This window comes from Diuraphis noxia, unplaced genomic scaffold, assembly GCF_037042655.1.
Source record: "Diuraphis noxia isolate RWA-SAM2 unplaced genomic scaffold, SU_Dnox_SAM2 contig0002, whole genome shotgun sequence".
In the NCBI taxonomy this organism is placed as follows: domain Eukaryota; kingdom Metazoa; phylum Arthropoda; class Insecta; order Hemiptera; family Aphididae; genus Diuraphis; species Diuraphis noxia.
In genome coordinates, this window is record NW_028301712.1 from 44,370,107 (window position 1) to 44,395,649 (window position 25,543).

Genomic DNA, 25,543 nt, shown 5'->3' on the forward strand with positions numbered 1-25,543 from the left:
TAGAGTGATTCAAGAGGAAAGTTTATATGTATATAACATGCATGATATAGCAAAGAAACCCTGGTAATGTGGAGACTGGAGAGGTGCTCAAACGGGGGTTTTGAGGTTTTCGGTGAACATTTTTATTTGTAAATGGTTGCTATTGGTTATAGGAGAAACAATTAATAGAAATTGGTTTTTATTGATAATTGGTTGCTGTTGCATATTATCCAACATTTATATTATATGATATTTTACACGTATACTGTTTATACTCACAATAATATTATGATATTGGGGACTGTTCATCGGTTATTAGCGAATAGAACTATAATTTACGTCATTACGATTTATACTGTTAACAATAAATGTCTATACGTTAATACGTTTATGTTATTATTTATGCTAATAATACATAACAGTTGCCATTGTTTTTTTTAAATTTAGCAGTTCTCTGCTAAAAATTTATCTTTAAATTGCTTCTAAATTGGATTCTATTTTGTTCTATTTTTGGATTTAATGAAATTTAAAATTTTTTATAGAAATTAAGAAGTTCAACATATTTTTGATTTATTACTTTTTTCTTAAACTAACTATTCCCCGTGCACATCGTTACCCGTTAAAAATGCCGACTCTATAATATGATTCAAAATTTTTGATTGATTCATCGTTTATACTCGGCTAGTCATGATCAAATATTCAATCTTAATATTTTTTTTTATTGAATGTTTAGCTTTGTAAAGGTAAAACAATTTTTAAAATTGATACCTAAAAACGGATTGAAAATTTATTATTCTTCCATTCTAAATTGTATAACCAATAGCAACCATATACTACACAAAAATCTATTTAATATCATTATTATTTCTATAAAAAATGTCAAACTTGCAATTAAATTCATGGGATGGTGTACTTTTCTGATGGTAAAACATTTTAAAATCAATTAAATAGTTCCATCATCAAATGAATAATTTTTCTTCTTTATATTAACAACCCTATTAATCTCTGTATGGGTCGAATTTTGAAACATTTTATATTAGGGAGTTTTCACATTATAAAATGAACTTACTGACACAATTCCATATTCTTATCTTCAGTGGTTCAGGCTAAGTTATTATTTTCATTTTTACCACTTTTATACTCTTAGAGGTCGAATTTTGAAAAATCCTTTCTTAGTGCGCCCTTACATTGCTAAAGGAATTTCCGTACAAAATTTTAAGACTCTAGATCCAACGGTTTGGTCTGGCCGTTGATGAGTGAATAGGGGCAGTCTCCTATATGTATAATATTTAGGGAACGGATTTTAATTTAATATAGAATCAAAAATATTTAAATATATATTTGTTTATTACTTAATAAATATTTATTTATAAATGCATAATATTTAAATATTTAAATTGAAAATAAGATAAAATTATTAAAAAATTAAAAAATTTACAATTTATTCTGAATCATCATGTGGGAAACAGTTAGAAACGACATATTACTACACAAACGGACACAACACGAAAATAACGTGATCGAATAACACTCATACGAATACTGCAATTATTACTACCTATACCTACACTACTTAGATAAGATATCGAATCGTTGTCGTTTGAAGTCAAAGTCAAAGGCGTATAGTACAGAGACCTAATCGTATCGTAAAAAATAAAAAAAAAAAAATAAAAACGAAAATTCTTCAATAATATATTTAAATACAGAATTCGTATATTTATTTCAAATTAAATTAGCATCAGATTACTTGAAATTAAATGAAACGTATACATATATTCGATGCTATTACTACATAAAAATATTTATTTAAATTAAAATCCTATCCCTAATAATATTATATGGATACCAAGCACGTACCATGATTATAAATAATAAAGAGATAAATGGATAAATCTATTATCTATGGCTTGTACATAGTGGGTGTTTTGAGACTTTGAGTGTTCAAACATCCCCCGAAATATTTTGGTTTTTGTATGGTTGTTTAGGTAGTTATCATATTTTAACGTTAATACTTAATTGTCATATTATACTGTAAGAGGGCGCGTGATACCCGATGTGTTGTCTTCGTCTTACAATTAATGCGTAACGTAGGCTTATCAGATCATCGTTTGTTATTTTAAAAATTACAATGAATTGACCTCTTATTAAATATTAACTGTAAAGGTAAGTTTATTATTTAGACGACCTCGTGGGCTTTTTACTATACTTTAATTTTGAAGCTAGTTATAAGTATTTCAAAATTATAAATTTTTCATACATCTTAAAATACTTGTAACTCACTTCAAAATTAAAATATAGTCCATGAGATCATTCAAATTATATTCTTAACTTCAAATTTTAATAGAGGTAAATTCACTAATTTTTATATTAACGGAGCTGAACGTGATTTGCTGAGCGTAGGTAATATTATATATGTTACGCATTTGTAAGACAGAGACAACCCATGCTGGTATCACGTCCTCTTAATGACTTAAGAGACAGGTAATAGGTATTATAATATTACATTGTATTTATGAAAAACCAGCTAAAGCAAAATAAAAATGTAATAGGTACAAACAAATTAAAATTAATAATATAACATAGAAGTTGATTGCAAAGATATTAATAATGGCAAGAAACTCACAAAAATTAGATTTAGTATTGTAATTTTTTTTTAACCTATATAAATGTTTATATTTAAAAAAAGAATTAAAACTAATATTCATAAAAAAATTCATATGTTAATAAAAAAGTTCTACTTTTCAATAACTGATTTTTCAAAACACACCCCAAAATTTTTTTCTGCGTACGTCAATGATAACTGCTGTTTAGCATATTTTCCAATGACGGAATCGTGCAATATATGACTTATATTATATTGTTTAAGTAGGTATGTATGGTTTCACAGGATTGCAGGTATACAATTAATGAAAAATGTTCAAAAATTAATGTTGGATACATTTTTTCGATTTACCTGATTTTCGAAAACTTTTCCAACGGTCACGATTACTTGTTGGGTATATTCTTTTACCTCCGGGGTGTCGGTTAAGTAAGGATATGGCATATTTGAACGTATTGCAGGTATGATTGCGTCAACTATAGAATTTAAAACGTGATTTTGAATGTTCACTGGTTGCGGCAAGATGTTCATGTTATTATTATCTCGTGCTCCGTAGTAATTCATGTTGGTTACGCCACCGTAGTACATCTGCCGTTGCTGTTGCTGTAGCGTACTTTCGATTGGTTGACTTGCATCATATTCTATCAGCTGTTTGCCTATGAAAAAAACTATAATAGTTTGCTTGTTTGGAAATACAATTGTAGGTAGATATAGATTGTATTGATATTTTGTGAAAATACCTGTTGAATCCGGTTGCGTATAATATGGTTTATTCTTATAATATTTTGATGTCGGGGTAATGGTAGATTTCTGGGAGTATTTGTCAATCAGAGCACCTGGTAAATTATGTAATGCCTCATAAGGATTGACATCTCGTTTAGAACGATAACCCTAAATATTTTTAAAATATAACACATGTAAAAATAAAATTATGATTTCATACTCAAATTTGGTGAGCAACTTACGTATGAAGAGTTCATAACTGTATTCAAAGTCTGCTGAAGACTGCGCATCACGGATTGTACGATAGAATTTGTTAAACGAATAATATGACTCAATGGAGCACGTGGGAAATTCGCGCGTGTAACGTCAAATATTTCTTTAGTTCCAGCCAACGGTACATAAAAAGAATTCATGGGCATCATATTTTGTACAAACATATCGTTTGAAGATAAACTTGAAATTTCCTGAATATTATTTTGGTAAGATGTCAATGGCGTTCCGATGGTACTTGTACGTGTTTTACCATCATAACTTGTAAATCCATTATCTTGGTTTGAATTTCTTGTGTAATCTTTATTTAATAATGACCACGAATTAGAACTATCTTTAGGAGGGTTCCTTAAATCTACTTTCTTGTAAATACTTCCAGTATTATCCTTAAAACTTGGTTGATTGGAATTTCGGGAAAAACCAGGCAAATGTATATCAGGTGTAATCTGATTTTGAACAACAGCAGAATAAGCGTCTTGTTGATTATAATAATTTTTAATTGGCGGATACATTGGAATTTGACTATAAAATAACGGATATTGATGAGCATTTAATAATGAACTTAAAAGTTGATTATTGGCATTCAAATCAGGTTGTTGAATATAATTAACTGTATTTGGAAATGAGGGTTTATACCATGGTACATAAGCTGGAGGCGAATTTAATAAATAATTAGTTTTTGAATAATTGTTATCACTAGTTGGTGGATGTATAGGAGATATTTTAAGGGTATGAATATCATTAGGATTGGCTAACACAGATATTTTAGCTTTGTCTTGATTCGCAATTTTAAGATTTTCTGTGCTCCCAATATCTGATTTAGCGTATTTAGATAGTCCATTCTCTAGTGATTCGTCAAATACTAAATCTTCCAATGAATTAAATGAATAATTTTCTTCATTGTCTTTATTCAATAGAAAAACTGGTGATTCAGACACTGCTTTTTCCAATTCTTCATTTAACTGTGTATCTGTAGCACTTACAGGCAATGGACTTTCATGTAATGGAATTTGTGACTTTTGAGTATCGCCATATAAACCGATACCTTTTATTAAACCACCTTGTTGTGGATCATTTCCTACTTGCGTATTGTCCATTAGTAATTGTGGCGGTGTATCATTCAATTCTAATTGTGAATTATCTTTTTTCAAAAGATTATCATTAATTTCAGGATTTAAAATTTTTTTCAAATCTGTTTGTAAACTATCTATCAAATGTTTTTCGCTTTGTGCAACATTGCTAGTAAATGGCTTTGATGTGTCATCTGGAAATTCTGATAAGGAATTTAAAGGCACATTGTCATTTTGATTCTGCATAAAATGTATATTAAGTGATGGAGGTTCTTTGTTCAATAACTCCGAAGACGAATGTGATGGTATTTGAGATAGTGGTAATTGATTTGAGACAAAAGGAGCTGAATGTGAAGATTGTGGTAAATTCAATTCATTTTGTGTTTGCGGAAGAGACAAACCGTTTGGATATTGTAATTGAGAATCAAACGGCTTAGAATCTTCAATAACCAAAGTATTTTTATTAGGTGTTGTAGGACCTTTATTCAATAATTCTAAAGATGATTGTGACGCCTTTTGATACAGTGGTAATTTATTTTGCGTTGGTTGAGGAATTTCACTGATACCTTTTATTAAACCACCTTGTTGTGGATCATTTCCTACTTGCGTATTGTCCATTAGTAATTGTGGCGGTGTATCATTCAATTCTAATTGTGAATTATCTTTTTTCAAAAGATTATCATTAATTTCAGGATTTAAAATTTTTTTCAAATCTGTTTGTAAACTATCTATCAAATGTTTTTCGCTTTGTGCAACATTGCTAGTAAATGGCTTTGATGTGTCATCTGGAAATTCTGATAAGGAATTTAAAGGCACATTGTCATTTTGATTCTGCATAAAATGTATATTAAGTGATGGAGGTTCTTTGTTCAATAACTCCGAAGACGAATGTGATGGTATTTGAGATAGTGGTAATTGATTTGAGACAAAAGGAGCTGAATGTGAAGATTGTGGTAAATTCAATTCATTTTGTGTTTGCGGAAGAGACAAACCGTTTAGATATTGTAATTGAGAATCAAACGGCTTAGAATCTTCAATAACCAAAGTATTTTTATTAGGTGTTGTAGGACCTTTATTCAATAATTCTAAAGATGATTGTGACGCCTTTTGATACAGTGGTAATTTATTTTGCGTTGGTTGAGGAATTTCACTGATACCTTTTATTAAACCACCTTGTTGTGGATCATTTCCTACTTGCGTATTGTCCATTAGTAATTGTGGCGGTGTATCATTCAATTCTAATTGTGAATTATCTTTTTTCAAAAGATTATCATTAATTTCAGGATTTAAAATTTTTTTCAAATCTGTTTGTAAACTATCTATCAAATGTTTTTCGCTTTGTGCAACATTGCTAGTAAATGGCTTTGATGTGTCATCTGGAAATTCTGATAAGGAATTTAAAGGCACATTGTCATTTTGATTCTGCATAAAATGTATATTAAGTGATGGAGGTTCTTTGTTCAATAACTCCGAAGACGAATGTGATGGTATTTGAGATAGCGGTAATTGATTTGAGACAAAAGGAGCTGAATGTGAAGATTGTGGTAAATTCAATTCATTTTGTGTTTGCGGAAGAGACAAACCGTTTGGATATTGTAATTGAGAATCAAACGGCTTAGAATCTTCAATAACCAAAGTATTTTTATTAGGTGTTGTAGGACCTTTATTCAATAATTCTAAAGATGATTGTGACGCCTTTTGATACAGTGGTAATTTATTTTGCGTTGGTTGAGGAATTTCACTGATACCTTTTATTAAACCACCTTGTTGTGGATCATTTCCTACTTGCGTATTGTCCATTAGTAATTGTGGCGGTGTATCATTCAATTCTAATTGTGAATTATCTTTTTTCAAAAGATTATCATTAATTTCAGGATTTAAAATTTTTTTCAAATCTGTTTGTAAACTATCTATCAAATGTTTTTCGCTTTGTGCAACATTGCTAGTAAATGGCTTTGATGTGTCATCTGGAAATTCTGATAAGGAATTTAAAGGCACATTGTCATTTTGATTCTGCATAAAATGTATATTAAGTGATGGAGGTTCTTTGTTCAATAACTCCGAAGACGAATGTGATGGTATTTGAGATAGTGGTAATTGATTTGAGACAAAAGGAGCTGAATGTGAAGATTGTGGTAAATTCAATTCATTTTGTGTTTGCGGAAGAGACAAACCGTTTAGATATTGTAATTGAGAATCAAACGGCTTAGAATCTTCAATAACCAAAGTATTTTTATTAGGTGTTGTAGGACCTTTATTCAATAATTCTAAAGATGATTGTGACGCCTTTTGATACAGTGGTAATTTATTTTGCGTTGGTTGAGGAATTTCACTGATACCTTTTATTAAACCACCTTGTTGTGGATCATTTCCTACTTGCGTATTGTCCATTAGTAATTGTGGCGGTGTATCATTCAATTCTAATTGTGAATTATCTTTTTTCAAAAGATTATCATTAATTTCAGGATTTAAAATTTTTTTCAAATCTGTTTGTAAACTATCTATCAAATGTTTTTCGCTTTGTGCAACATTGCTAGTAAATGGCTTTGATGTGTCATCTGGAAATTCTGATAAGGAATTTAAAGGCACATTGTCATTTTGATTCTGCATAAAATGTATATTAAGTGATGGAGGTTCTTTGTTCAATAACTCCGAAGACGAATGTGATGGTATTTGAGATAGCGGTAATTGATTTGAGACAAAAGGAGCTGAATGTGAAGATTGTGGTAAATTCAATTCATTTTGTGTTTGCGGAAGAGACAAACCGTTTGGATATTGTAATTGAGAATCAAACGGCTTAGAATCTTCAATAACCAAAGTATTTTTATTAGGTGTTGTAGGACCTTTATTCAATAATTCTAAAGATGATTGTGACGCCTTTTGATACAGTGGTAATTTATTTTGCGTTGGTTGAGGAATTTCACTGATACCTTTTATTAAACCACCTTGTTGTGGATCATTTCCTACTTGCGTATTGTCCATTAGTAATTGTGGCGGTGTATCATTCAATTCTAATTGTGAATTATCTTTTTTCAAAAGATTATCATTAATTTCAGGATTTAAAATTTTTTTCAAATCTGTTTGTAAACTATCTATCAAATGTTTTTCGCTTTGTGCAACATTGCTAGTAAATGGCTTTGATGTGTCATCTGGAAATTCTGATAAGGAATTTAAAGGCACATTGTCATTTTGATTCTGCATAAAATGTATATTAAGTGATGGAGGTTCTTTGTTCAATAACTCCGAAGACGAATGTGATGGTATTTGAGATAGTGGTAATTGATTTGAGACAAAAGGAGCTGAATGTGAAGATTGTGGTAAATTCAATTCATTTTGTGTTTGCGGAAGAGACAAACCGTTTGGATATTGTAATTGAGAATCAAACGGCTTAGAATCTTCAATAACCAAAGTATTTTTATTAGGTGTTGTAGGACCTTTATTCAATAATTCTAAAGATGATTGTGACGCCTTTTGATACAGTGGTAATTTATTTTGCGTTGGTTGAGGAATTTCACTGATACCTTTTATTAAACCACCTTGTTGTGGATCATTTCCTACTTGCGTATTGTCCATTAGTAATTGTGGCGGTGTATCATTCAATTCTAATTGTGAATTATCTTTTTTCAAAAGATTATCATTAATTTCAGGATTTAAAATTTTTTTCAAATCTGTTTGTAAACTATCTATCAAATGTTTTTCGCTTTGTGCAACATTGCTAGTAAATGGCTTTGATGTGTCATCTGGAAATTCTGATAAGGAATTTAAAGGCACATTGTCATTTTTATTCTGCATAAAATGTATATTAAGTGATGGAGGTTCTTTGTTCAATAACTCCGAAGACGAATGTGATGGTATTTGAGATAGTGGTAATTGATTTGAGACAAGAGGAGCTGAATGTGAAGATTGTGGTAAATTCAATTCATTTTGTGTTTGCGGAAGAGACAAACCGTTTGGATATTGTAATTGAGAATCAAACGGCTTAGAATCTTCAATAACCAAAGTATTTTTATTAGGTGTTGTAGGACCTTTATTCAATAATTCTAAAGATGATTGTGACGCCATTTGAGACGGTGGTAATTTATTTTGTGTTGTTTGAGAAAATTTATTGTCCTGTAATTCTTGTTTAGGATTAATCAATACTCCATTTTTAATCTTCTTAGTATTTTCGTTAGTTGTTGAAGATACTCTTTTCAATGGTTTTAAAGAACCTTGTGGTTGAACTTGAGATAGTTGTGATTGATTTTCGGATGGAAGAGGTGATTTGGATTGGACAAAATAAGTACCAGGAAGTTCTGATTTAGAATTAAATTCTGTTTTTTGTGAAAACTGCGGGATTATTTTCGTAGAGATTTGTTCAGGTTTATTTTCATTGTTTTTAGTGTAAGTCTTACCTTCGCCAGAATCTAGCAATTCTCTAGCATCTTGTAATTCCTTTTCAGTTATTGGGTGATCGAATCTTGTAGGTGATTGTGTCTGGTATTCTTTTGGCAGCGGAGGTTTAGCTGTTCCAAAAGATTGTGATGCTTCTTGTTTACTCTGTGATGGTGGATATAAATTATACGAATGTGGTATTTGTAACTGGTAATTTTCATTTTTCTGATTTATTACTGGCTGTTGAAGCTTGGTGTTCACATCCTGATGTGAATATTGCATATTAGTTAACTGTTGATTCACTGATTCTCTGTTGGAGTTGAATGGACCTGGAGGGATTGGTTGCGAATAATATTGTTTCTGAGGTATGAATTGTTGTGGCGAATTTATGTTGTGTTGCTTATTATACGTTTGAGCCATCGGCGAGTATTGATCATAATTAATGTGTTGTTGATTGCCATTATTATTCATATAAGTACTTTCTTGAGGGTAAGGAATTAATGGATTGTAAGAACTTGTCGGTATTTGAGAAACTGAGTAAGGCTGACTAGTCCAAGAGTTAGGTACTCCTCCATTTTTTCCATTTAACTGTATTGAATTTGTAGAAGTATTCAAATCCACAGCAAGAATCTGTGAACAGTTTTTTTCTTTACTACATTTATTAAATATGTATATAAAAATTACACAAAATTAATCATCCATTAAAATTTCTTTTGAACTGTATATGTTTTTTTAAATTTCAAGCCTGAAGATTATGGTATCCCCTAGAATTGTTTATGTGCGCGGAGTTGATCATCAATACTGGGTGATCCTTTAATAATTGAACACTTATTATTTCATAAAATAGAAATTATTGCATAAAGTATTCTAATCTTTAATAAACAATATTTTAATACATATAAAGGTCGTGCCCATTTAATGAAATGTATCCGTTTATTGAAAAAGACGTTTTACTACACTATAAGGCCAATTTTTTTTACTTTTTCATGAATTGGATAAAATTTATTTCACCTTATTATGTCATATTAAACCACTTTCCTCTACACAATGTAGATAAAATTTACTTGATCCTCTTCATGAAAAGGTAAAAAAAATGTTCATATAGTGTAGTAAACGTCATTTTCACTAAATGGATACATTGAGCGATTTCACTTAGTAGATGCGAAATATATATATGTTTATTTTATTATTTTTAATCTCATAACTTTTTAACTTTTTTAACTTTTATGAATTGAATATAAATATTTATAATTTCATCTTCGAAAGCAGAATATTTTTCTGAGTATTTTGATACACACAAACAGGGATCGAAAACGTTTCAAATTTTAACGGTTATGGTTTCGGTTTTTGATAATGGTTTTCTACATTTTTTGGTTTTGGTTTTAAGATAGATTTTTTAATTTTTTTGATTTTGGTTTCAGTTTCAAAAAGGTGTTTTAAATTTGTCGGTTTGAATAACGGTTTTTGAAAATTTTGATTTTATACTCCTGTATCTAACAACTGTAGGTTAAATTTGTATAAACTAATTATATAGGTATTAACTTAAAGGCACACACTATTTTAGGCCAAGAAATAGTAAAAAATTTATATTTTTTTTTTAAATAATATTTTTCGTTTTAAAAAAAAAAAAAGTTTACTGCTAAGGTTATAGGCAACATTTTTTTTTTTTTAAATAAAAACAAATTTGATATTTAAATGTGTATATAATTGAGAAGAAAAAAAAGATATAAGAAAAAACTATTACATATTTACAGTACAATTACCTATTAATTGTATTTACATTGGCTGAGTCAGAATTAGTTGATGAGGTTGCATTTTTCGTTTTTATTACCAGTTAGAACACAGTAAGAAATGGGAATACATTTACATAATATAAGTATTATTATATTATGAAGTATCTTCTTTATTTGTGTCATTATGTCTTTTGTCTGGTTTTCATAAAAAATGTGTAACTAAAAATATGCAGAATTTAAATTTAAAATGTTAAACTATAGCTTCCTTATAATGGTCTCATGCAATGTATGAATTTAGCAGTTTAGATTCATCCTCCTTTATTCCTTTTGGACATTTACAAACATAACATTTTATTTAATACTTTTTCTAGGTCATAACTTATATAAGTCATAAGCTATTACTAACAAATGGAAACAATACAGACGTGCATAGCCGAATAGGGGCGTACAACAGAACAATAACTGTGATATTTGTATTTTAATTTTGAACCAATATAAGTATAGTTATAAATTTATAATATAAAATATAAATTGAACAATGTTCGTATTATCAATTAATATTTTGTAATACTGAGTAGCTAATAGCATCGGGAGTTTGATTAATAAATTCGAACATTATACTAGGTATTTTCTTCGTATGAAGATAAAAAAAATATATAATAATAAAATTCGAAGAAACCGACATTAGGTAGTTTTAAATTTTAATCGGTTTTTCAATTCTATGGTATCGGTTAGGGGTTTTATAAACTGTTTTTTAAAGACCTTAGATTTCAGTTATAGTTTTTTAACCAGTGTTTTGAGGCTTTTGGTGTCGTTTCCGGTTACGGTGTTCAAGAATGAAAAACCACGATTGTAACCGGTTTTGATATCTGCTTAAAAATCGTGTTTAGGATTAGTAATTTGTAAGTTATAACTTATAAGTATTTAAAGTAAAGGTGATTGAATTCAAGTGGTTCTTGATTAGTTGATTATCCCTCAAAATTTAGGTCCACTATATCGCTCATCTAAATTTTTAATACTTATAATAAGTTATAGGTAACTCATAGGTATACTTTTATCCTAAATTCGATTTTATGTATTGATATTGAAATACTCAAAAAAATATTCTAAGACATAATTGTTTAATGAAAACGTTATTTGTTTTACATTTTTAAAGATACCTAATCATTTTGAAGTTCTACTACCCCCCTCTTCCAAAAAAATGTATAATATGTAACTATTTTTGTAAGTACCTTATTTAGGTTTCAATTAACTTTACCCCTTTGGCTAATACGACTATCTAACACGATTTAAGATAATATCTACAAACTAAGTTATTTATGAACATTTAAAATAATATAATCTCAATCGGGTAATGGCTGTAAGGGCCCATTTAGCCAAAGGCCCAGTCGGCGATCGTCGACTCGCCGACCTGGCCAGGCAGCCACTGGTTCTCGGTGGCAGAACTATCGCATCTTATATTCATTCTTATTATAAAAGGAAGCTACACCCACATAATATGTTGTCTCCGTCTAAGTGTCTAACAAAAGTTAAACATAGCAAAACTGTTTTTATTAAGATAGAATCGAGAAGGCTACAGTCTAAACTAAAAAAAAGGCAAAATATGCATTTATATGCACAATAAAATTTCAAAACTAGCTTTGTGAAAGCATGAAATGTATTTGTGTCGTACTCTGCTATTTTTGTGACTATGCAAAATAAATATGCAAAAGCTTTAAGTCTTCTGCCCTACTTATGAGTAATAGGTACCTATAAGTATATAATAATAAATAATAATACATAGACAATTTACTATTTTATAATAAAATTATATATTTATATATTACCTTTGACAATAAAAAAAAAAAGATTCCATGTTTTACTGCTCCCATAACCTTCTTGTAAACTGAAATCCTTGATTTTGTGGGGTGTATGCAATTTTCAACAATTAAATACATATTTATATAGTAAGTTTAATACAATACAATATTAAATAGTGAAACCAAGTAAATATTTACTAGAGCTGACAGATAAAAGTATAATCAATATTAAAAAAACTAAATAACATATTGGTGTGATTCGATGACTTGACAGTTGATTTGATATGATTGTAACAAAAATAGATTAATAAAAAAAAAAAATATTACACTGTTTTAACATTAGAGATAGATAATTATAACATAATATTTTATTAAGTACCTAATAAAAATAATAATCACATTTTTTTTAAAGCCTAAGATATTTTTTATGTTAAAATAAATTATAAAAATGTTATTATAATTATGAACCAAATTAATTCACTTAGAAATAACGTATACTAAATATTTAAACATTTTATTTCCAAAACTTAATAATTTCATAAACAAGCGATATTCATATAACATATAAAAGTATTTTAAAGTTATATAAAAACCAAATTTTTTCTTACTCTTATACATATTAACATTTTCTCCGACATATGACACACTGAATATAATCAGTTTGATGACGAATACATACTGTATGAAAAGAGTGTCCACATCTAAACGATACAAGTCCATTATTTTTACCTCGAATTAAAGGATCAGAATTCAATGGTAATGAACACCAAATACAATAACCATTCTTTAAATCAATTTGTATACCCCAATGTGATTTTTTTGAATATTGATTTTTGAACTGTATAGTTCTACCAATTTCTTCTTCCAAAGTTGTAAATGTAGTTGTACAATTCTATTAAGAAACAAACTATGAAATAAAAAATAAATGTTGAAGGATTTTTAGGAAAATGTTGACCCTTACCTCTGTGCTTATCATTGAAATATTATTATGATGTTGTAGTGTATTGATCAAAATCTTCTTTGAGTTTAAACCAATCAACTCAGTCAAAATAAAACTTTGATAAAACCTTAAAATAATAAAAGCTGGTTATATTATGTCTATTTCAATATAACATATTATCAGAGCTGTGAGGAATGTGTTTCAATGATCTTGTTAAATTAAAAATAAAACAACTACCTAATTAAATAGTTAATTTTTACAAATTATATTAATACAATTTTTGAATTGTTGAGGAATGAAAATTGTTCTTTAACTAGGAATGAGCAAAGGAATTTTGTCTGAGCTAGGAACGAGAAACTATTAAGTTCCTTTTTAACAAGATAAATATTGCACTAATTCCTTTTCTAAAAGACATTTTCAAGAACTGAATATTATTAATAATTACCAATTGTCAATATCCCCGCATGGTATATAGTATCTGTGTTTAAAGAGTAAATTTCTAATTTCTTCATGATTTAAATATAGAAATGCCAAAGATGTTAAATCAGTCCACGCAATTCCTTGATTTTTTTCACCAATATTCCCACAATTCAAACAAAGGCCATTTTTAAAGTAATGATTTAATGTGAAAAGTTTGTCAAACAATAATTCATTTTTGTTAGTCAAATGCACATCTAATTGATCCACCAAACCCAAATGAATAGCAAGCATAATTTTTAAATGCTTTGAACTTTTAAGATTTAAGTCTGATTTTAAAACAATAGGCCAAAAATGAGGCACTTGTTTACAAAAACATTTTATTACATCTTCTAGAGAATTCGTAGTCACATCACATTTTACAAATTTATGCAAAATTATATGTAACTGCTCCAAATTTATATCTGCACTAGATAAATAATCAATTAGTATTTTTCCAAGCTTTTTAAATTTACCATCAACACTTTCCAATGGAAATCCACATGTGCATAAACGGGTTTTCTGATTATTTAGCATTACAAAACTATAAACAGCATAATATAGAATGTTATAATCAGTAAAAATACTTTCATCAAAGTGTGATATATAGGACAGAAATATTGAATTACATTTTTCACGATTGTTTGACTCTAAATGTACTGAAAATTTCATTAATAAATAAAATACATATATTGGTTTGATGTTTCTTTTGTATCCAAGTAAACGAAATGATTCAATTTGGTCCAACCTCAAAAACACATACATTGAATTTAAATACATTAATAATGGTTCTTCGGTCTTTTCATCATTATTGGAACTCATTTTTAAAATCTTACAAAATATTGCATAAGAACATTTTAAATTACCACTCAGCATAAAATGAAATATACTACCTACTTCCATAACTTGACCAAATAATGTGATTAACTCACTGACTTCAGTATCTTTTTTAAAATCATTTTCATCCAAATAGTAAGTTAAAAATTCTGGGTAATTAAATTTATTTGAAATCAAAATATATTTGGTTTGTATATCAGCCCATTTTCCTACTAAATTACAAATAAAACTATCATTTATTGCTATTTTAATAGTATTAAAATCTTTGTCTTTCAAATATTGTTGAAATGGAAACATTGGCTGTTTAACTTGTACAACATTTTCCAAATTAGATTTCACTTCACATACACCATTACATAACTGTTGTAAACAGTCAACATCTAATTTATATCCATTTTGAAGTTTTTTACATGTTTTTAAAATAGGAAGTAAATTAAGCTTTTCACGATGTTCAAGGTCCAATTTATAATTTGAAACATCTACTTCACTTTCATCAACAGGTGGTGGATCTGGTCGATTAATAGTATTTGATATTTCATATGGCACTAAATCATTTTTACCTGTACTAGCAGTAAGATTATTTAATGTATCTTTGAGAGTTTTACTACTCTTAGCAATTTTATCAGTAACATTTGACCCTATTTCCATTAAAGTATCATGAAATACCTCAGAAGTAGCCAACGAAACAAATGGAATTGAAGGAATATTTAACTCCATATAAATCTGATCAAAAACTTGTTTATTGTTTAATTTAGAATAGTCACTAAATGGATACTGTTCAGACTTTTTTACTTTTTCTAGATTTATATGTATATTTAGCATAGACTTATAACGTAATACCGGTTTATCAGACTTAATGGAAAGTAAACTAAAACTTCTTTTTAATTTATAACTTTTTTTGACATATACATAATTCTTCAATGAGTAAATTCCAGATGGCATCTTAAAAAATTGCTGTTTTAAATAATAAGTCTTTTTAATTTTTGAGATCAAATTGTTTGTATTAACTGGCAAGTCTATTTTTTGATCTATGTTAACAAGTGGATATAACTCATCAATAATGCATCTTGTATTTACTATTCTATCATAATAATGTTCTATCAATGAAATGCAGGTATTGTAATCTTCAAACTCATAACAATTAACCAAATAATTTTGAAGAGGAGTGATTTTTTCAGCAATAAGCTCACCATTTGAAGACCATATATATACAGTATCTTCAATATACTTGACATTTTGTATATTATTATATCCGTCACACCATAAAAGAACATTAACTTTTAACATATCTAGTATAAAAATACTATTTGATGTATATGTAAGTAAGCAATTTTCCCAAATTGAATACAGTTTTTTAAAATTCAAAGACTGTGGTGGCCAATTTTTCCCAGAAATCTTTGATAAATCAAATGGTTTTTGTGCACAAAGATTAAGTGTTGGCGGAATAGCTAAACAGTATTTTAGTTGATGTGTACTTTTTACAATGCCGTTTATCTCTGCTTCCCAAATTCTTGAACCTGGTCGTGCAGAAAATATTTTCTTTTCATTCCATGCGACAATACAGCAACCATAATCTCCATCCCTAGGTTTTTTTCCAATTTGTTTAAATTGCTCTTGAGACATATCACAAACATAACATCTAGTCAATGTTGAGATCACTAATATATCATCAGCACTATCTATTTGAATAACTTTTGAATCCAGTTCAATCATAGTAAATGGCGGGGTTTGGAAAATGGCTTTCCGCTGAAAATTTTTTTAAACAAAGTGAGGAAAAAATAGAAAATGTACTACACTGTATTTTGAATTATATAGTTGCATTCAGTCATATAAATAATAAAATAACTAAAATTATTACAAGAATTTATACTTACAACAAATAATGATACATATATTGAAGTGACTTTTCCATTGCAATCGCCGAAGTATATTTGATTCTTTGAAGTCCATTTCATAGCAGTGATTTCATGTCCTAAATGTTCAGTGGACTTATTTATTAACTTTGCACCAACCCCATTTTCATTTCTTTGTAATATACAAACAATGCCTTTTTGTGTACCAAATGCAATAAGATCTTCATCTTTAGATACAGCAATTTGAGTCACAGATCCTTCCTTTAGGTACATTAATTTATAAATTTATATTAACTTTTAAATAAATATATACCTACATATGATTATCTACAATTCAACACAAAAAAGTAAAAGTGAATGATACATTGAATGAAATATTAATACTTATTAACTAAATAATTATAACTAGGTATTTGTTTTATTTAAGTAAAAAATTAACAAAGGCGTATACGTAAATTAATAATTAATGAATAAAAAAAAAACATAATATATTATTTATTATAAAAGGAGAATTTAAAAACTCTTTAAAATTTTTTTTGAACAATAAAAGTACCTAAATTACGTTTTAATACCTAAGAAACCAGTTTGAAAAGCACTAACTACCTTTTTAAGGTGCATTTTATACAATTAAATATAAAATATATTTTATCATTGGATTTTTATACTCTTGGTAATAATATGATAACTCACTTTATTTGGAAGCAGTTGTATAAATTCACAAGGTTGTCTGCGAAATACATACAATCCACCACTAGAAGCTCCAAGAATGATAAAGTTCTGTGATACTTCAAAACAAGTATACTAAAACAGGAGAGAAATTTAAAAAAAATGAATCACACAATATTTTGTGTCACTGACTTTTATTCTTTGTGTAGCTTTTAGAGGTAAATTAACTATATTTTTAATGTCAATTCTATTTAACACTAAAATGTGATCCGGTATGTTTTTGTCATTTATGTGGTTTTGTAACACAGCCATTTTAAATCTTGAGTAAATAGAAACGAATGACTTAAAAAAAGAATGAAACTAAAATTCTACTTGGCATTTTATAGAATTTAAATTTACTATTATGAATATTGCGAACCGTGAAGACGTGAAGTTGAGTGAAGGACTCAAGCCAGTCAAGCTTAGTAGCTACTGAAGTACTGATAACAAATATTAAAATTAATGACTTAAATAAGTTACTTAATAAGTTGTAGTATTGTCACAGAATATTCTTGATAGGTACCTTTATGGCTATATTGCCTGTATTTTTCTCAACGGATACAGATACTATTATCATCTCATTATCTCAAATACTGTTCTGTGTTCATACCATAGATAATATAAGAAGCACACGGCCCCATATGAAACTGGTATAGACGTGTCCTATCCATTCTTATATTATCTATGGTTCATACCACGGACTATTTTTTTTTATAAGATATATCTTAAGGTTATTTAGATTTGTGATAAGAGATTTGGTATTTTATCATGGTAGTCAGTTGTAGTCACTACTCTCTAGTCAGTACTCAGTACTTCAGACAAGTAGTCAGTACTTCAGACAAGTAGTCACTACTTCACTAGGCTCTACTATTCTTTTCTTTTATTTATGGTCGCTACTCGCTCAGCTCAGTCAGTCAGTATTAAAGTTAGAGTAGTTAGACGTTAAAACTTAAACTTGTTATTTTATTAAAGGAATTGAGTAGAATTATAATTTATAATATTATATGTATCGGATAAGTGGCATTAGTTTAATATTTGAAAATGCCAAAAGTGGTTTCTCGCAGTATAGTGTGTACGGACACCAAAGACCAAGAAGAATATAATGAGGAGAAGCCGCTGCACTCTTATTACTGTTTGTGTGGTCAGATGACGTTAATTTTGGGTGAGTGATAGTTAAAAATTATAATTTTTATTGAGGTTTGAAATCATTCCAAACAGTTAATTGTTTTAGGTCCAACACAATTATAATCAGTTTTTCTACGTTTTAAAGTGATCACCGTATAATATACTTCATCAATATGAATTATGTTTGCACAATGATACTAAATGTTAATGTTTACTGATTTCAGATTGTGCTTTGGAAAAACTACCTTTACGTAAACGGGATGGGGCCCGAGTAATTGATGGCTCTAAGCATGCCAATAAAATGACCTATGATCAAGATGAAACTGTGTACTTGAAAAGACAAGAAGGCGTCGAAAAACAACATAGATTAAAGTGTAAAAAGTTAGTCAACTTTAATCATCTCGAGTATTTCAATACTTACCTAGTAGATGTTTTTTTACAGATGCGGTTTATTTTTGTACTATAAACACCAGGCTAATAATGTTTACTTTATTGTACGTGGTGCTTTGGTCAAATGTACTGGCGAAGGCCCTAAAATGGACATATATAATCAAGTAGCAGTTGAAAAACCAAAGAAAGTTATGGTCACCAAACACACTAAGAACATGGGCAAGTTCAGTTCGGTAACAGTATCTACTATTGACGAAGAAGAAGATGAAATTGAAGCGGTAAGTCATTGTGCATCTTACATTTTAATATTATATTGCGATGTGTGATGCTATTAATATTATTATTTAAATAGAGGGAAGTAGCAGATTCATATGCAAACAATGCCCGTATAATTGAAAAGCAGCTAGAGAGGAAAGGCATGAACAAACGTAAAACAGCAGATTTTGTAGAGCCAGAAATTGCATTAGATATAAAAAGACATGTTCGTGGTACATTGCTAGAGAAATGATATTGGAATTTTATTTTTTATAAATTTAATACTCTAATATTACTCTGTTATTTGTAAATAAAAAAAATATTGACTCATAATTAAAGTTTTATTTTATTTTAAGATGAAATAATTCACAATCTGATTTTACAATGGATTTTTGTCATTGACCAATAACTGATACACGAGATCTGGCGTTCTAGACATTAATGCTGATGGATTATCATATTCATTAATGGGATTATGTACATGCTCGTAAAGTTGTTTATAAACAGCAGATATCACTTCATTTGATTGCTGTCTGACCTTACTTAAATGTAAAGGATTTTTTAGACAACCAATTTGTGGTACTGCTACAGTATGAGGCATAACTAGCATGCTTTCCAGTTTACTCTGTAACACAATATTTAATATAAAAATTAAACAGACAACTAATATAGTTGTGGAATTCTCAATTTATAAAGGAGATTATGAATGATAATATATATATGTATATGCTAATCCCATAATCCTTATGTGATACTCTGCTATCAAAGTTAATAATAAAAAAAAAAACTCAACTTTCCTATTAGAGCAGGAATATTTAAATTTATTTTAAAACCCATGTTGTTTCTAAGTGGACCCAGCTTAATGTGTCTTGTTATAGTTGTTATACTTAATTATTGAATATAATCTCCATTATATATTTAGAGTTAAATAAACTACATAATATCAGTTGATAACCATTCATATGCAATTACCAAAAAATTAATCAAATTTTCAGCTTCCATTCCTTGAATCTGAGAAAGTGGAATATTTGCTCCATGACCTTGTAAAATGGTTTGGATTTCCTGTAGATTTAAATGTGTGACAAGATAGTTTGATTGTTCAGAAGAAACAATTTCTATTTGTACGGCCATTTGAGCCTTGAAGCATGATTAACAATATTAGATTAATGTTGTGCTACTTTGAAGATGTGTAGATCTACCTATTGTAAGTTAACACACCTGCAATTTTTCAAGTTTATCCTCAACATACTGGTACTGCCTCAGTGTCTCATGTATGTCATTCAAACAATTGAGATGATATACAGCCATGTCTAATGGGGTTAGGCGAGAGGCACTCAAATTAATTGCTTGAAGTAATGGTTCCAAGACACAAGATACTATCTACAAACAAAATAATAAGTTAAACAGAATTCATATTATTGATTTTTATTCATCACACCATGGACGTGTCTTCTTGTTTGTCTTCAGTAACTGCAGCCACTGACAATACTTGCCTGAGGATATTTAATAAATATCCAATACCAGGTGATGGGGATAAATCTAATGGTGGTGCTTCAATACGTTCCAAAAGAGTATCCCTTACTAAGTTTTGAAGTTTGTTTAAAAATACACATTCCATAGTTTTATGTAATTCTTCAATTGTTTGACACAGTTGTCCAGAAGGTACTGTCTGAAACCAACATTTTTATTTGATCAACAAAATTGTATGGCTCAAATGAAATCAAAGAAAAATTTAATCCGGAACTGGTCTATTATCATACTATCAAGCACAAATAGGCTTTTAAATTTTTACGATTAGAGACCACTAACCAGTTCCTATAATACTTAGAACATAATACATACATTTGTATAGAATTAAATTAAAAAATACAAACCATGAAACATTATTAAATACCTAATGTAAACATAGATAATATTTTTTCCACCCAGGGAAATTTACTAAAAAATCTAAGTGGGCTTTCAATAAAAATGTTTAAATTATTTTTTTAGTAAGACAAATTTTATATGCTACTTATGTACATACCAAACATTATTATTCCATTGCACATTCCAAACAAATTATTTATAAAAAGGCCCAGACTAAGACTAATCAGGAAAGACCTCCAATTTTTTTTCAAGCCAAATCCGTCATGCCATTTGTTATTTAGATTTATGAATTACAGAAACTTACTTGTCATTAAGTATGGTTTTTTTATAAACTTACTTTGATTACTATTTGGAGATAAAATTTCAGTGAACTAGCAACACCGTAGAGGTCAATTGGGTTTTCATTCATATGCAGTATATTCTCTACACGTGATACTAAAGGACTGCACAATCCTTCAGTTATGCTACTCATACATAAAGTTATTTCTTCATCCACATCTATATCAATAATAAAATTGAATAGAAATATAGCAAGGAAAGCATAGCAGTATTCTTACTTAATTTATCACAGTTTTTCAACAGATATGCGAGATACTTCCTTTCAATTGGAACATGATCAATTAACCATGATAACATGTTGTTAATGTACTGACGTATGTCTTTTGAAAAAGTTTTCAATGATGTATCATTTGAACTGTTTGCTGCCAGAGCATCTATGAATCTTTGTGCGACTACAGATTGTCTAACTGTACAATACTCTTCTAATACATACCTAAATAAGAATACTTCAGTTAATTCATAAACAAAATTATACGTCATGAAACAATTAATGAGTAATAATAGTACTTTAATATTGTTGCAAAGAAAAAATTAAAGGCTATTTTAATGGAAACTGATACAATTGTAATAAATCATATTACTTGAGAGAATTAGTAGGCAGGATTCAGGGTTAAGGCTTACTTAAATAATACGGGTCGGTCTTGCAAAACTTCCATGGCAAATACAAGTAAAGGACCAGTAACTGTGGACTCGATGTCTTTACAATACAACTGACTCCATCTATATAATACTTCCATTGCCATTTGCTACAATTAATACAACATTTATCGAGTGAAAATATAAATATAAGATGGTGTATTAAATGTATTGTTTCTTTTTGATCTAATATTAAAATAATGTATTTACATTTCTTGTTACATAAATTCTTAAGAGTTGAAAGGACATTATACCTGTATGGCTTTTCTCTGTCTTCACATGTAAAACATAGACTAAAATCATTTACACATTCTGAGTAGGATTGGCTCAAATTTGGTTCTAGAGTAAAAATCGAGGTAAAAATACTTATTAGAAAATTGAATTGTGATAATATTTCTGAGAGCAATACGTCAGTTTTTACTTTTTTCCATAATTCTTAATATAGCATTCATTATATCGTTTAAAAATAGCAAAAATTTTAAATGACCTATATATAAAATTTAAATACTTTTGAAAAACACACAGTCTTGCCCTGAGAAATATTATCACAATTCAATTTTGCAATAAATATTTTTTCGACCAAAATTGAGCGAGTCCTACTCAGTCTGCGTAAATTTGTTTAGTCTATATCTATGTGTGCAATAGTGCAATACGGAGAAAACATATGCGGGTGCGAGTCCTCTTAAGTTACATTTAGTCAGTAAATCTCTACCATCAACCAGTGACAGCGTGAATAACTATTTAATGAAGTGGCCATGGTATCCCAATGATTTTCAGCCTTCAAGACCTAGACGGCTAAACTAGTTTATAATTTGTACTCACATAGTCTACACTCTACACGTATGTCCAGCATTTAAAATGAATGAAAAGTAGAGTGTGTAAAAATTGGTGGATACTTATTTAAGGTTGTTGTTTCATAGGAAAAATAAATTTCAAGCTGCTACTGTCATCAACCCAAGACAAAATCAAGTCTTAGTTTATGGTAATAGTTAATCAAAAATAAATATTACCTGGTAGGTAGAAATCTGTTCCATCAAACTAAGAGCTGATGTTTGATGGCCAGCTTGCATAAGCACTTTACAATTATTACTAATATTCTGAGTTTTCCTTAGAGCTGTAAAAAATTCAGGAGTGACATTGTTAGATCGCAGACAAGCCACTTCTGAAGAACTCAACTGGAATGTTTTCACATATGCGTCTGCCAATAATTGTTGGTTGGCCACACTTTTCCTAGTCACCAAAAAAATGAAATAATGTTTTAATAATATTTCTTGTTAAAAATAAATAAATAACTAAATACCAATACAAATATTGATTTTTCCATGTGATTTACCTTTCAAGTTGCAATCGTTTTGTGAGTTCAATCAAGTTCTGAGTGTCTGTTTTAGTATCTTTCAATTGTGATGACATCGACATGACTGATGTGTTTAAAGAATTCACATTGTCATGTAAAGCATTAACAGCATTTTTCACTTTTTCAAAAGATGCCAAAAAATTCTAAAAATAATAAAAAATTAAGAAAATAGCAAGTATAATAATAACAGTTTAAGTGTACAAGTAATAATTTAATAAATACATTGCACAAGTACATTTTATAAGTAATCATTTATAGTAAATTATAGTATTATCTTATATAGAAAAAAAAATAGGTAATAGGTAAACATAATAATATAATATACTTATAAGTTATATGTGTAAAACCAAGGGTTGCCTAACCAGTCTTAATAATGGCATTACATCTTTTAATATGTATAGTAATATATCTATTATGTTATATTATATAATTGAAGTAAATATACGAATTACATATTTTGTGTACAATATTTAATCAAAAAAACTTACTTCATTCAATGCAAGACTTCTTTTTTCTATTTTAGTTCTTAAGCCTCTTCTACACTCTAAGGTATTTTCAGTATAAAACTCTGAAATCTCTTTTAAAGCTTCTAGAGCATCCTAAAACATTTAAAAATAATAATGAAATTTATAAATTTGTTTATATCAGTTAGTATTATGTACAATATTACATAAAACAGTGTATGGATTCTCATTCAAAAATTTCAAAAATGTTTCAGCTATAATGAAGAAAGTATTTAAAGTGGGTATAAAAATTATAATGTTCCCAGGTGTCATTAAAAAAAATATATATATAAATGGTACTATATTGTAAACATATTATAGTTAAAAGAAAATAGTATGCCTTATGCCTCAAATATGATTTTTTTTTTTTGAACTATAATAAAGTGGTGCAAATATACACTTTTAAAATCTGATGCCTCATGTTTAAGATTTTGTAAAAATAAACATTATCTATAACTGAAAAATTTAATTTATTACATTATGTAGTATTACATGTAGTTATATTAAGTGACACACATTAAATCCAACGTCTTACCACGGTACACTTAAGGTTAATCAATCTATCCAAAATGAAATTTGGCCAACATTATTCAGGCGAGGAACGGTGACTTGGTACTTTTATTGTCTTGTAACTATTCATTTTAGACTTCATTGACCATATTAACATGTTAACTTTTTTCATAACTTACCCAGATGCTATATGTACATTTTTTGTACATTGAAATTTTTGAACTCATCATCTCTGAGTACAAAATCCTGACATTGTAATATTGATTTTCGATAGGAATATGAATCTTGTGATCCCTAAGACTAATTCTGTATTTTTAGCGAACTCATTGAATGACTTGTTCCTATAATAATCTACTTTTTATTTTAACCAATTTTTGTGCGACAAGCATACAAAAAATACCAATATTTGATGATTAATTTGACCGTGCACAAACTAATATACATATGGCAGTAGTAAACATGTTAATAAATCAATCATAGTTCAGTCATGAATGTATAACGTCAAACGATTGCCAAAATAGTTTTACATAATTTAAGGTGGAAAAAACTTTAATGGGTACTATGTTCAAAACAAACATAAACTACTATCTCATTGAGGTAATGATGTTCGTATTGTAGCTGTTCGCATCTCTATGTATGACCATCAATCACACTCTTTTGTATAAAACTCCACAAAGAGGCTGTGTTAAATAACAAAATATAATGTTGTCCTTGCATATTTTACCTCTCAGGTCATATTTATACTAGTGATATGCTGAAGTATATTATATTATACCTATTTATTTTAATATTATGTCTTTACACCACATACATATTAAATTATAATGTTAAGGACTACAAAGTATACCTATTCCTTTTTGGTATGTCCCTTTAACAAAATTCAGTTGAACTTTATTTTGATATATATCAAAAAAAATGATTACCTTGTCACTTTCTAAATGTGTCTCTAGTACACTGGTAACCCTTTTAGATATTGCTTCTTCAGCGACGGCCATGATAATGTTTAAAGTTTACTTTAAAAAATCAAATTATAAAATAATTAACTAGTTTATACTTTTAAAGATATATTTATACACTGCAATGATAAAATTCTTCTACCAATCTGAAAATCCACATTGTATGCTGAATCACAACAAAGATTTAATCGTAGGTACTCGAGAATTGAATCTAAATATTAAATAACAAATAACTTAATTTACTATTTTTTTTTAAAAATAAGTTATAAAATCA

General features: G+C 28.6%; 4 protein-coding genes across 7 annotated transcripts in view; 1 reads left to right on the forward strand and 3 right to left on the reverse strand.

The window, feature by feature from the left end:
* The window catches only part of LOC107166435 (uncharacterized), a 19,434-nt gene extending 6,534 nt beyond the window's left edge, over positions 1-12,900 (reverse strand). Inside the window, exons 1-4 of one of the 2 annotated variants that reach the window (XM_089220333.1) lie at positions 12,572-12,900; positions 3,544-9,642; positions 3,319-3,469; positions 2,933-3,246 (exon numbers count right to left, since the gene is read on the reverse strand). In XM_089220333.1, coding sequence (XP_089076459.1) covers positions 2,933-3,246; positions 3,319-3,469; positions 3,544-9,642; positions 12,572-12,682 — 6,675 coding nt within the window. In that variant the 5' untranslated portion in view covers positions 12,683-12,900. The remainder of the gene's footprint in view (positions 1-2,932; positions 3,247-3,318; positions 3,470-3,543; positions 9,643-12,571) is intronic. The other variant, XM_089220334.1, reaches the window with a different exon arrangement.
* Positions 12,749-17,970, reverse strand: LOC107172158 (WD40 repeat domain-containing protein pink). Of its 3 annotated transcripts, XM_089220337.1 has the most exons (8): positions 17,859-17,970; positions 17,696-17,775; positions 17,489-17,615; positions 17,321-17,431; positions 16,652-16,891; positions 13,930-16,523; positions 13,506-13,611; positions 12,749-13,436 (listed from the first exon to the last, which is right to left on the reverse strand). In XM_089220337.1, exons 3-8 carry the CDS (start codon positions 17,606-17,608, stop codon positions 13,164-13,166), a joined length of 3,444 nt encoding a protein of 1,147 aa, XP_089076463.1. In that variant the 5' UTR covers positions 17,609-17,615; positions 17,696-17,775; positions 17,859-17,970; the 3' UTR covers positions 12,749-13,163. The 3 variants fall into 3 exon arrangements, with proteins under 3 accessions (XP_089076463.1, XP_089076461.1, XP_089076462.1); XM_089220335.1 differs by having other exon boundaries at positions 17,489-17,775; XM_089220336.1 differs by having other exon boundaries at positions 17,696-17,928.
* Positions 17,971-18,078: 108 nt separating this feature from the next.
* LOC107166437 (STING ER exit protein) lies at positions 18,079-19,731 on the forward strand. The gene is made up of 4 exons (XM_015515102.2): positions 18,079-18,497; positions 18,685-18,841; positions 18,903-19,128; positions 19,203-19,731. The coding sequence occupies exons 1-4, from the start codon at positions 18,377-18,379 to the stop codon at positions 19,356-19,358; spliced, it is 660 nt and encodes a 219-aa protein (XP_015370588.1). The 5' UTR covers positions 18,079-18,376; the 3' UTR covers positions 19,359-19,731.
* On the reverse strand, positions 19,433-25,543 carry Cog6 (conserved oligomeric Golgi complex subunit 6). Its single transcript, XM_089220338.1, has 12 exons — positions 25,412-25,543; positions 25,237-25,326; positions 23,789-23,899; positions 23,280-23,443; positions 22,957-23,176; positions 21,932-22,056; positions 21,529-21,743; positions 21,309-21,469; positions 20,544-20,774; positions 20,324-20,485; positions 20,078-20,242; positions 19,433-19,730 (listed from the first exon to the last, which is right to left on the reverse strand). The coding sequence occupies exons 2-12, from the start codon at positions 25,306-25,308 to the stop codon at positions 19,485-19,487; spliced, it is 1,872 nt and encodes a 623-aa protein (XP_089076464.1). The 5' UTR covers positions 25,309-25,326; positions 25,412-25,543; the 3' UTR covers positions 19,433-19,484.